This window comes from Pavona decussata, unplaced genomic scaffold, assembly GCF_977016875.1.
Source record: "Pavona decussata unplaced genomic scaffold, jaPavDecu1.1 SCAFFOLD_53, whole genome shotgun sequence".
Taxonomy (NCBI): domain Eukaryota; kingdom Metazoa; phylum Cnidaria; class Anthozoa; order Scleractinia; family Agariciidae; genus Pavona; species Pavona decussata.
The window spans coordinates 4,441,611-4,455,000 of NW_028145475.1; the positions used below are offsets into that span (position 1 = coordinate 4,441,611).

At 37.9% G+C, this 13,390-nt stretch overlaps 2 protein-coding genes across 5 annotated transcripts in view; both read left to right on the forward strand.

Moving 5' to 3' along the window:
• The first annotated feature begins 2,037 nt into the window (after positions 1–2,037).
• The window catches only part of LOC146480605 (alanine aminotransferase 2-like), a 24,417-nt gene continuing 13,064 nt past the window's right edge, over positions 2,038–13,390 (forward strand). The window contains exons 1-2 of one of the 4 annotated variants that reach the window (XM_085109793.1): positions 2,039–2,338; positions 2,427–2,513. In XM_085109793.1, coding sequence (XP_084965919.1) covers positions 2,228–2,338; positions 2,427–2,513 — 198 coding nt within the window. In that variant the 5' untranslated portion in view covers positions 2,039–2,227. Of the gene's footprint in view, positions 2,339–2,426; positions 2,557–13,390 lie in introns of those variants that run through there. The other 3 variants (XM_085109794.1, XM_085109796.1, XM_085109795.1) reach the window with 3 other exon arrangements.
• LOC146480606 (uncharacterized) lies at positions 3,004–13,044 on the forward strand. Its single transcript, XM_085109364.1, has 8 exons — positions 3,004–3,650; positions 4,877–5,969; positions 6,837–6,970; positions 7,417–7,593; positions 8,040–8,295; positions 9,194–9,327; positions 10,047–10,172; positions 13,039–13,044. Exons 1-8 carry the CDS (start codon positions 3,648–3,650, stop codon positions 13,042–13,044), a joined length of 1,929 nt encoding a protein of 642 aa, XP_084965490.1. The 5' UTR covers positions 3,004–3,647.

The window sequence follows — 13,390 nt, forward strand, 5'->3', positions numbered from 1 at the left end:
ATTGGTTTCCTTAAATTACAATGACTTGTTTACACTTAGTCTATGAAATATTTTTACAAGAGTTCATTCTTCTACAGGAATTTTCGATCAGTTTTGGTTTATTTCCATGAGCTCAAACCGAATTCGTGATAGTTAGTGGTTTCTTTTAATTCAACATAACGTTTTTACTATTATGGTTTCAACACTTTAACTCAGGTGGCTGTGAGAATAAATAAGTATTGTTGTGCGATTTCCGTACCGATTTGTAATTACGGCCATCATTCTCGCAGCACGTACTTCAGTAATTTATGGAAAAGGGCAGTACCCTATTAAAGTCCGTCCCTTCTTCGCCAAATGTAATGTTTATCTTGTTGTTATATAACAGTCTTTAAACGTTATTTTCTTGAAAGTTTGTTATTAAGTACAGTTTTAACTCTGCCAAAGATCAAATAGAAGAAAGATCCTCGGAGTTAGTACGCAACTTAAGCAGTTGCGAAAAGAAAGCCTGAAACTGAAAATTCAGGCTTGAACGGGGTTCGAACGCATGACCTCTGCGATGCCGGTGTAGTGCTCTACCAACTGAGCTATCAAGCCAACTGGGAGCTGGTCATATTGTGAGTTCGTAATACACCCTTGAAGGATGAATAAATAAATGTAAATATATGAAACATATATTTTGAACTGTGGATGAGAGTTCTTTACAATTTTTCTATTCCCTATCTTCTTTTAATTTGACCAGACCTAAACCAGAACTGTGTAAAAATTTAAACGGAACTTGAGTCTTTTTAAAAAAGCTAACATTGCTAAGGAAAATATGTTAATGCAGGAACTGCGCAAGCCGGCGTACTTCGCTTGACAAGTGTTAGATGATACATGATAGACGTGTTCTTGACACGTCGGTTCTGGTCAGGTATAAAAGGAGAATTAAACAAGAATTTCATCAGAGCTAGAGTTTGATCCAGGGTTGTAAAGTTGAATAGAATAAACAAGAAGGTCAAAAAGAGTGTTGGAGTGGTTCTTCCCTCTCAAGACGCCCTCTAACAATTTATACTTTAATTTATACTTTAATGGATCAATGTTACCACTCCTTAACAGCTAATGCAACCTTCTCAAACTCATTAAGTGAGTAGCCAATAAACAGCCATTTGGGTCAGGTGGATGAATGCTGATACCCAATATATGAATCACCAGAACAAGGTCTACCCCACAGGAAAGTGTTGACGTTGGACCCCAAAAGCGGTAGCAAAAATCTTCGAGGTTGCTGACAACCCCATTAGTAAAAGCCATTGCACAACTACGAGATGTCGTCCGTTGCACGGCTATTTATTCTGACCCAAGCCAACAACAGCAAAGAACAACTGACCAGAACTGAAAACAAAACTACAGTGCGTATAACCGCCTCAACTTCTCTTCTAACAGTGACTAATTATTCATCTAGAAGAGAACGAAACAAGGAAGACCAAGCTAGTTTACCACACGTCAAAACACACCGCGTAAAGAAAGAGAACATTGCCGTCGATAGTTATTAAAATACCGAATGCATCAGGCAGTTAAAAGATGATCACTTGAATGGTGACCCGCAGTGTTTCCATTTCGTTTCGATGGAATTTCCTGGATTGCCTTTGCCTCACAATTCTTTTGGTTCTTACCGGAAAACCAACCGAAGGCTCTGAAAACGTGTTTTCGTAGAAAAACTATACAGCGGGGTATCACCAGCCTACAATACAGCCGCCTCTCATCAGCACTGACAGATCACAGTTTATGCTGATGTTTGGAGCCGACTGGCACAATGTGCTACACTGAGAACTCTTGACACTTCAGCAAAAAATTCGCGCACAATATTTAGCACATATAATAGGAGAGAATTCAAGAGATGTATAAGAACTCACGGCCTAATGAAAGTGTTTTACACGCCAACCAGCTTGGAACATTTTCTGTCCGGATGTAGGTCTACGCGACGGATTGAATGAACTGATCCATAATTCAGAAAATTCGGAAATCCAGTCCCACTTTCCACTCTTTGAACTGCAATCTCTTGTCACGCACGAGTAATGGTGATTATTTGCGAATTATTTTTTACCTCCAATTTGCATAATTGTTCATTTGCATACGTTTAATCTGTCTTCCAAACGGTCATACGCATTTTATTTCTCGTAAAACGTTAGACCGCGCTTTACGCAACATTAACAATAAGCTGCGGCCATATCTGGGTCGGTCATAGATTCATTGCTTTTCATACGTGTTTCAGATGGAGGTTCTTACAGATGAAAATATTAGTCCAGCGTTCAAAAGAGTAAAATATGGCATACGAGGGTGGCTGGAAGATCGGGCACATGAAATAAAACAAGAGCTAACCCGCGTGAGTACAACAGTTTTTTAATAAAATATTTTTAAATTTGACGCCCTGTCCGTTGGTTTGAACGCTTAAAATATTCTCTGGTTTCTAGGGAGAGGTGAAACCTTTTTCTGAAGTTGTCATACACTTTGGAAATCCTCAAGGAATGGGACAGCCACCTATTACATTCTTTAGACAGGTGAAGCAATGGTTAATTACCCGGGGAGATGGGAGGGAGAAAGGTAACATGATCATAGTTAAGTGTCGCCCTTGGCCTTTAGGGCTTGATATTATTGACTTGTAGTATCAACCTGAATTGTAGTTTCAACTAAAGAAGACTAAAGGGCCTGTTTACATAGAAGGGGGGTAACCCTCCTAGAAGGGTTACCCTTGTAGAAGGGTCCTAAGATAGCCCTCGTTTACATGTGTAGGGTTATCGATATATATCCGTAGGGCTATATATGTCTGCCAACAAAGCCACGGAAACCTGAAGCCATCGCTTCGAAATCGACGCCGCTGAATTCACACTTCGTCTTGTACTCTTTGATATATTTGAGAACCAGTTCAACGGTTTCGGGTTTCGTTGCCTTTTTCGACGAAAAAGTTGGTCGATTAGCCGCTTTTCTTTTATCTTTCGATTTACTGCGTGGCTGATCAAGTACGGAGGGGGGTGAATCGGCGGATTTGCGGTAATGCAGTGCCTTTCCAGAGCTGCTTCCTGATTGGTCCGATTAGAGCTTCCGGTAGCGATTGTACCGATTATATCATTGGCTAGCTCGTTTTGTGGCACCATTTTAGAGCTTCCGGTAGCGATTGTACCGATTATATTATTGGCTAGCTCGTTTTGTGGCACCATTTTCATTCCGGTTAGTTTTCCTCAAGTTTTTGCTAGCTCGTTTTGTGGCACCATTTTCATTCCGGTTAGTTTTCCTCAAGTTTTTGCGTTGTGATCGCTTACTGTACAGTTACCGTTAGAATATTCATATCATAGAAGTTTCACGTCGTTTCCTGGTTGTTCTTTCGAGGTTCGTCCTCATCTTATCGCAGTATTGAACATATTACATCTCACCTCAGCTGTTCCTCGCTGAATTTGTCCGTAAGGATATTCATATCATTGAACAAGTTTCACCTCGTTTCCTGGTTCTTCTTTCGAGGTTCGTCCTCATGTTACCGCAGAATTGAGCATATTACATCTCACCTCAGCTGTTCCTCGCTGAATTGGTCTGTAAGAATATTCATATCATTGAACAAGTTTCACGTCCTTTCCTGGTTCTTCATCTCGAGGTTCGTCCTCATGCATCGCAGAATTGACTGAGCATATTACATAGATTCAATGGTAAGTAACAGTCCGTTGTATTTTTATTAAGCTTATATGAAACATTTTAACATTCTATAACCTTTATCTTATCTTTGATACTTATATTATTTAAAATTTGCGAGATAAAAACAGAATCTATTCCATGCAATGATTCAGTTGATTGTAGTACACAATTTCGAGCTGAGCACACTCTTTTTATCAGAAATTACGTGTTTTCCTCATCTTCCACTGCGCAATGTTTACTTAAACAGTTCATTTATATTAAGAACCTGATAAAGTGACAATTTTTTTATTTTCATATAGGCCTACATTCATAACTTCAAAGTGACTTTTGATCAATTCGCAATCGCGTGTTCTTTGTTCTTTGTTATAGTTTTATGCTTATCACTCTTTCTGTAGCTGCCCCCGCTCTGTATGTTGTCTGTATATACAGAAATATACCGATTCATAATCTTATGGTGATTTTCGCATGTATAGAATAGCAAATGTGTATAGAATAGAAACGTATATTATTTTCGATTTTTATTCATAGTTTTCATCAAAACATTCTCAGTTTCGAGCATTAAAGTGTGTTTTAAACCATAAGAAAAGATTTAATATGGGAAACTGTTATTATTATTATTATAAATATTAGTATTATTATTATTACTAATATGGATTTGAGTCAAGTTTTTATGGGACTTGTTGTGGATGGGTCGATGGATCTCGGGGCGTATATCTGGCATCCCCCACAGATTTTTTTTTGCAGGGGGGATGACATCACAAAGAGAGAAAGCCTGGGATCGGGATAGCCTGGTGACATCGAACACACTCGCTAATCTACAACTATTAGTAATTATTAATAATATTCTTACATGTATCTTTTGTTTGCACCTAAAGTCAAAGCTAGCTGCCATGCATCTTGGATGATAAGGATAAGTTATGGTTTTATTAAATGCTGTGGCTATTTGCCTGGCAGCCGGAAAGAGTTGTGGGACAGTTGGTCGTTAAACACTTTATACTTAAATAAAAGGCAATTCTTCAGGAAGCCGGGAACCTCGTGATAAGTTTTTCTTTTTTGTGGACTCAAATCAAGTTGATTGAGAAGGCATGAATGCTGTTTTCTCAATCTACTTTTGTCTCCTCGCTCTAATTCTATAGTAATACATACATTAACATATTAAACACTATTTAATGTTATCAATACATTTGCTTTGTTGATGCTTTTGCCTTATTTAATAGTCTACAATTTTTAATTTTTTTAGGAGAACCCAACAAAGTGGACATCACGAGGAACTGGCCAGTGCCCCAGTGGTTGCGGATACACCTATTCTAACGCATGGATGCCAAATATTTGCCCAAATTGTAGTTTTAAAATTGGCGGGAAGCACGAGCCCAAAGTGAAGAAGCCAAAATTAGACACAGATGCACCAAGCTGTGTTCTGATAGTTGAATCACCACAACTCAAGTTGTTTTCTGTTCAAATCAATTCCAAACACAATAGAGTGTTTGTAGTACAATCAAGTTCTGATTTTGTTTGTCACTCAGAGAAATGCAAAGAAAAGAGAGCAGTTCATGTCGCAAGTGGCATTCCCTTTTCATGTGAACATTGTAATCTGTTAAAGTCATTTTCCTTGCCAACTTTGGCCAAGAACATACATGAAGATGACATTAAAAGTTACAAATGTGATAACTCAACTCAAAGAATGTTGTTGGAAGCCATTGAACCTCCTGAAGATTTTAGGCATGTCGTTGAAATTTCTCAAAGTTGTTATGCCATTTATCATGGTGCTTCCCAGGGCCCATCTAACCCCACGGGGTATTGTCATGTACAGAAGCGTGATGGACTGTTCCGCTGCACAAACAAGAGCTGTTCAAGGAAAAGTGGCAATAGCAAACAGTTGAAGTTGAGAAAAATTTGCCCCCATCTGCATATTCTTTTTTGTGTTTTGAAATTGTCATCAGACGCAGGTCCAGTAAACACTGTATCTCCTTCAACATCTGGTGAATCCAGTACAGCCACATCCACAACAGTAACTGCTGAGCAAGAGGTCAGTGTAAGCAGAGGATCAACAATCAAACTTAACATGAGGAGGGCAATTGCGTACCCAGTACCTCAATATATGCTTTCTGCATGTCGAAGCTTGACAGATGTTCCTCAATGCTTTATGCCGTCCAGCACAGAATGTGAACTTTGTGGGAGTCCTCTTCTGGATTGCAGAAGGCATCCTGGTCAAGGACAAGAGGATTTGTCATACCTCATCACTCCATCGATTTTTTCTTTAGTTGAAATCAAGGTCAAATTCTGCTCAAACAAGAGCTGCAAAGCCATGCACCAAGCATGGCCTATCGACCAAGGTAACCTTTTTAATGACTGCTTGATTGTTTTGTTAGCTGCCTTTTTTTTTTTTGGATATCTACATTTAACAGCAATATCATCTTCTTTGCAGAACTGTTGATCAAATCATGTACATGTAATAACCTTTTGCATGGTTATTTATTTCAACAATAATTTCTCCCTAAAAGAGTTGCATGAACATTAATTCTTAATACATACATTAATGTTTAATATGTATCATTAGTAAGATTTTATTAAACACTAGGCTAAGATTCTTTTTAATACAGTAAAACCCTGGTAACTCGAACTCGGATAACTCCAACTCCCCTGCTACCTCGAAATGAATCTCAATTCCCTTCGATTTGACCCAACTTTTCAGTCATTTTTACTCAGTTAACTCAAACTCAGATAACTCGTAAACCCCACTAACTTGAATTAAATTTCGTTTCCCTTTGAATAGCAAAATTTACCCCTGTAACCCGAATTTCTGGCTCTTATAACTCACCACGGATGCCCATTGAGATATCACATTAGTTTCTTGTGAAAATAAGTCTAATTTGCACTGCATTGTACACCAAAGAGCTGAAAATCAACAAACTATTAATTATTAACCTGGAAAATTGAATATTTTTAATCGACCTTGAAAACTGGAAACCCCGTTAACTTGAACAGTTTTTCATTTCCATTTGGAGGTCGAGTTACTGGGGTTCTACTGTACATTTCTTTGCAGGTACCATAGAATATGTATACGGTCTACATGTAGTTGAGTTTTGGAATCCTGCATTCCTCTTTTTTTTTAAGTGAAGTTGAACTCTCACAGTAAAAGTCATGAAATAATGAATGGATGTAAAAGATCACAAAAGATGATTTTTTTTCACTTTTTCAAGGACTTTTCAACATTTGTGACAAAATCATTGTTGCTGTAGTGATCCTTGAACATTGGAGGCAGCTTTTCCAACGTGGAGTTCCCCTGAGTATAGCTATCGAAAGTGATCTCAGTGTCTGGAAGAGATGTAAAGAGGTAATGGAATTTTTGGGTTGTACAATATTGGAAAGACTACAACAGAAGTAATTAAAGAGACATTGTTACTTATGAGATTACACTTTTAAATTTATTTGGGGTAATGTTCTTTTTCTTGAAAGGGATTGTAGACTTTTCACTTGTTGATTGTTTTTTTTTTTTTTTCTTAAATGTATCTATGTTTTGTGAATAAATACTTCAAAATTGAGTTTCTACATGTATTTCTATGTATTTCTACTTTTTTTACATGTAGAAATACATGGAATAATAATGGGTACAGTTAATCATTGAGGGCTGTCATCAAGAGCCTGGGAATTAGGATTTTCTGCTGCTTGTTTTAATTGAAAAAATCCCGGCTATTTATTCCCCGTCTACTTGTTCTAATTTTCTGGCAACTTGAATTCATATTTACATTTTTGTTAAATGTTTGTCCTTTTTATTCTTAGGGTGAGCTCAGTAATAATGACTTGAGATATCTCAGTGCCTTATTGTATAATGGGTTTTATGCCTATGAACTTTTATCCGAGCGGTCCCAAGACAGTGTGATATGCAGTATATGTGGAGTGATTGGTCAAGTCTATTTCGGGGATGGTAATGAAAAAAATTGTTGCAGTGTTGAAATGGTAAGAGCACTAAATGACAACCATTGTGTATTAAGATGTTGTTTTTGTAAGGGAAGCAGCTGTTGGATGTAAATGTCACCTTCTTTTAATTAGCTTTGCCAGAAGGTAATAGCTGTCATACAAACATTATACAGTATAGGTTGTAAGTCTTCAGTTAAATAATTGTTGTAGTTAATTACCATAATTATTAAATTACCATACCAAAAATCAAAAGATAAACAAAAATATACCTGAAATAAAAAAAATACGACAACAAATGTCCTCCTAAAGAGTTTTTTTCCACTGAGAAATTGAAGCTCATATACTCGCCATGGTGCACAGTGGAATGTGCAGTGTATTATGTGATGAAAAAAGAAAACACGGCCACTTTGGAAAAAATTGCTAAGACTCACTTGTTAAAAACCATGTGCTTGTTATTAATGTTTAGCAAATTATAAATTTCCCAGGTTGATTATACAAAGGCAAATAATTCAGAGGGAGGATGTCAACCACCTTCACTGGAGACGTTTCTGCATCAGATGAAGGGTGTGTTTGTGGAGAGATTAACCTATGCCAATTCAAAGCAAGACATTTCAGTTATTGCCCAAAAAGTACCCCCAATTATTGCACCTTCATTGCGAGCTGATAGGGTGTTTAACACTGAGATGGAGAAGAAGAGTGTATACTTGGAAGGGAAATTCTTTGAGAAGGAGCACATTAATGGTAAGTTCAACATTGTATGTCCACATGCACTGTCATTCATACCTCTCTTTTTCATGGAAAATGTTTCAGTTGTGATTATACTTTAACCAAAAAAAAAAACATGAAATAAATTGATATGGACCTTTCACGATTTTTAATCAATTTCTCCTCATAATGACTTTTTCAATTTTGGTATACCATATTTATTCCATTTATAACAGCCCCACTTCGAATAAGCGTCCACCCTGAAAGCCCAAAAAGTTAGTAAGCGCCCACCCTCAAACAAGCGCCCTCTCTGAAGGCCAAAAACTTAAACAAGCGCCCACCAACCCCTTCCCAACAAAAAAAGTGTCTGTACTAACCCAGGGTGAAGATAAGCGTCAGTTCTGTTAGATACAGTTACATTGTAAGTCAATGAACTTTCAGATTGTCTGTTGCTTGTTCATAAAATAATCGCACTTAATTGGCAAAGCGGCACACTTGTTGCACTATATAAGCATATATTTTTAGGTACGAGGTGGCCTCAACTATAAGCCTGGTGGTTTCTAGAGGTCACCTCGCCATAAATTAACCACTCAGTGAAAATTAACGCTAAAGACTAAAGACATGTTAGCTCTTGCACTTGTTTTGTCTTGTTGAAGTGAACTTAACTTGTTATCCCCTATTTTTGTTATTCTCTAAAAATGTTCCCACTTGCCAAAAAATGTTAGGAAAATAATAAGCGCCCACCCTCGTGTGCCCAAAATTAAATAAGCGCCCAGGGCCGTTAATCGATTAAATACGGTAGATGTCTGGTAGATTGATATCACAGAGATACATATCCAGTAAGTTTTTCAGCCCCTTTGGTTCATTTCTTGAAAGTCGTGAATCATTCACAACATGCTATCATTGTCTTTTTATCTTTCTTGATTTTTATTAGGGGACCCAATGCTTTTGCACCACATAATTAAAACTAAACCATTGGATATGGCTTCTTTGGAATCCTATACTGAACAAGAACTCCGGGCCATCTGCAGTGAATGCAAAATTGACAAGATTGCAAAGTTGTCAAAGGTACCCGGCAGGTTCTTTGCCACCTAACTTGTACTTATTCAATGAAATTGTTAACTGTTTAGTTCATCAGTCAGGGACTTTCCTCTACGATTCCTTCCCCAATAAAGATTGCAGACTGTGGTAACCACTCGAAATGTATGGGAATGTATAAATGGATATGTAGAGATATGCTAGGATAATTGTATTGGAGTCAAAACGTAAACCAGGACTCATTCAATGAATCTTCATTTTCCCCAACTCCAGTTATGATTTGAAAGCGGGGTACTTAGTGACTGGTATAGAAGTGAATATCTAAAAATATGTTGTTGTCAATATATCATATTTTCAGTTTTCATTCCAGAAGATCAATAATTTTGCACACAATAATGTCTGTCATAGTGCAGGACAGAATTTAAAGTCACTTTCCTAAAATTTTATTTTAAAGATCCACGTGCATTCTCCCTTTGTTTCACTCCCAACTTACAAAACCTTTCAGATTAATTTTGTTCCTAGCCTGTGTATCCTCATTCATCTTCCTTTGCCATTGGGATTGTGCTATATTGGTTACTGACACCAAGATGAAAGATCTTAATAAGGCTAATTGAATACTGCTACTTTTGGTCAATTTTTGTTGATGTTGTTGTTTCCACAATGTAACAACTTATGTGGAAGGATTTTTTTTAAATGTATGTTAATTGCTGAATATGACAGCCTCAGCTGATTTTCATCTATTTTATCAGGCTCTGCTTATTCAGCAACTTCAAGTGTTGTATTCCTCACTTGTTACTGGTTCTTCACCATGTCATGGATTCACGCATGTTGCTGGTAATACTGGTGGATTCTACCACATGGTGTGCCGCCATGGGGTGAGTGACTTTTTACTACCTTTTAATTTTTATTGACATAGTTGAACCAATTGCAGCTGGGTAGTCCCAATGATTATTTTAACTTTGATATTCAGATGTGATGTTATCGTGAGAGGATGGCATAATGGGGTTGACAGGCCTACGCGACTCTCATGTGCGTGTTTAGCCTAAATAAGAGTTTTGCCCTCACGGGTTATGTCTTCCAAAGAACACCCTTTTCTCTATGAAAAGAGCGGTGCTCCCGGTAAAATTTTCTTTTAGCGCTGAATTTTCTTCTTATTAAATGCCATCTATGGTTTGGAGGATTTGCGCGATAGACACTGAACAAAGCCATGTGTTTAACTGTCGCATGTGTTGTAATTGATCTCAAAGGTCATTTTGACCTCTTGTTGTTACGTTTCCGTTTAGCGACTGTCGTTCTTATGCCGTCTGTGGCATTTAGTTTAGGCTTGGTATGGCTCATTTCAGTGCGTCTGGTGACAGTATAGCCTCTCTTTTTATCGTTTTAAGGATAGGATTTGAACCGTGTAATAACCATACATTATCTTGCAGCTTTTGTCCGATTGCCGGTCCCGGCTATTTGCTTTTGTTGCAAGATGCTGTGCTTCTTATCACGGTTATTTGTCCCTTGATCCGTTCTTAAGCATTGTAGCTTCTTTGAAAGCTATGCAATGCGTTAAATTGAGGGCTAAAGGCCGCTTAAGTTACGGCTGTGTGTTTTGTTGTCGCTCCGCTAAGCTCTGTAACTGTGAGGTTTGTGTTGCGGGAGCTTAGTATTTTCCTCCTGTGTTTACGTGCTCTGGCCAGGGGCTGCTTCTAGTCCTTCGGCCGTAAGTAAATTCTGTAGCATTTAAGGCAATGGTCAGGCAAGACCGCGGTTTCGATCCTAATCTTGTGGATCTCATCAGTTGCCGATTCTTCAGAAATGATAGAGATGAGTTCTCGGTATCATTTCGACAAACGCGCTCTCTTGTCAAATTATAAACCCATGGTTCGGATCGAAAACCCTGCAATTCAATTGGCTCCTTGGTTTGAGCCAATCTGGTGGCTGCGAGTTCGATCCATGGTGGGGCTAAGCTTGACGCTGTGTTTTCTATGATGGCTAAAACGTTAAATTTTGTACATGAACTGTCATTTTGTTCGCGGATAGGTGTTTCCGTAGAACTGTGCATATGCGTTGCATCATATAGCTCACTATGGAGACTGTATAAAGCTGTATACACCGCCAGGAGTACGAAGGGTAGGCTTTTTGTGTTTTTTGTTGTTCCGGTCCATTTGCGCAGCAAGGTTATACAGCGATATGTCACTAAATTGTAAGTAGAGTGAACTGTGACTCAACAAACCGTACAATGAAAGTTGAAAATGTTAAGGCCGGTTTCTCCCACATAAATGTTCTGCTGCTTGAAATGAGCAGCGCAAAAATTAGTTCCCAACAGAAATTTCAGTTATCACGAACTGCAAAAAAATTGTATCAGCAAACCACCAAAAAATCGCCAATCCGCAAAATAAAGTTCCCTCAAAATTTTCGTGCAACATGGTAAACTGGGTTGCGCCGCCGATAGGATTTGCTATTTCATTTCACTGTATATCTAATTGGACAAAATCGAATACTGAAAACTTCAACCTCTTAGAAATGCCTCCTCCAAATCGTGGAGTGTGTAGATAATAACTTAAAAGGAAATTATGTAAATATTCGTTTAAGAAGAATATTGCTTCGACACCTGACAAAAACACCAAGCGCAGGATGCGGGTGGGTGACCGAATGAAAAACCACATAAAATCTTTAAAGATTTGGATACAACTCATCTGGTTGCTGTATGTCATATTTCTTGTTTTTGACCAAGTTTTAATCTGTTGCAACAGACGACGGGAAAAAATATCACGACTAGTCTTAAATATAAAACTAGACCATTACTTTGGAATTAAAGGGATGCAAAAAAAAAAAAAAGTTTCACGGCTTTATTAAAAGATAGCAAATAGTCACTTTACCTTGAGCTATTGGCTTCTTGTAGTTTGCTGTCAAATAGGTCGAAAGTTAGTTACTAACAACAGTATGAAAAGGTTAAACACCGGACAATTCGACTGTGGCAAATTGACTGTGGCTGTGACTGTGGTGTAGCCCCACTTCTCCAATTCATAGCTCCTTTTTTATGGTTGCAAAGTCTTGACCGTAGTTCAACTGAGCCCTTAATGTTTATGCGTTAAAGTAAGAAATCGGGCAAAAGTTTTCCACCTGCGTTGTCAAAAGTTCTTTGTACCTCGCTACAAAAACTTTCACTACCGCGTGCCTCAATCATACCTTTCTCGCACACGTACCGTTTTTGGCGTATTTCCGTCAAAGGATACCCAAGGGTTTAAACAGATAACTGCAACACCAGTTACCAAAACGTTCTCTCTTAAATACTAATTAAATTCCAAGTAGAAGCAGTTGCAAGAAATATGCTGATTTCTTTGAGCCATGCATCAGAAATCCATTTATTTTTGGCGATCGAGATCAACTGATGTATGGTTAACTTGATGATCTTTTGGGTTCATGAATTTCCTTTAGTTTCGAACGCAGAAATCGTCAACTTGACTTTCAGTCAATCGACCAATTATCAATTATCTGCTAACCCCAGTGGCGTCATCGTAATTGGCAAGTTTTGTACTTTTGTAGTCTTTGGGACAAGGGAATACCACTGAATTCATTTTTTACGTGTGCTTCTCAACTTTAATGCATTTTTCTGTATAAAAGTGTGTTCTAATAGTAAAAGTGAGATGTGCACACGTCCAACGGTTTTGCGTTTGACTGAATACTTTTGATAAACAACGTGAACTAAATGTATAAATGAACTTAATAGCTTTCAACTCTTTTTTGTTTATTCAGATTTAACTTCCTTACAATGTATTGTGTGTATGTAGAACCTACTTTTTTCGACAACCACGTACAAATGTATCCTTAAGAAGTTATAACGATCACTGACAATCAACATTACATCTTACCATGTTTTAAGGATTTTGATCTTCTCCTACTTTTTACAAAGATCGCTCACCAACCCACCAACTCTATCGGTCATTTTTCTGGTTACGCTCATCGTTTCTCTCAGCGACGAAGACTAGACTTGATCTTACTTTGGCCACTTGAAACCATGATTTCTCACGGCTGACTTTGGTCTTTTTACCTACAAATGACCTGAATTAGCCTTGCATTCGCGCAAAAATGTATCACAGTTCGTAGA

Coding starts and splice junctions, on each gene's coding strand:
- LOC146480606 (XM_085109364.1), top strand. Junction 5,970..6,836: donor AGCATGGCCTATCGACCAAG/GTAACCTTTTTA, acceptor CACTTTTTCAAG/GACTTTTCAACATTTGTGAC. Junction 6,971..7,416: donor TCTGGAAGAGATGTAAAGAG/GTAATGGAATTT, acceptor TTTTATTCTTAG/GGTGAGCTCAGTAATAATGA.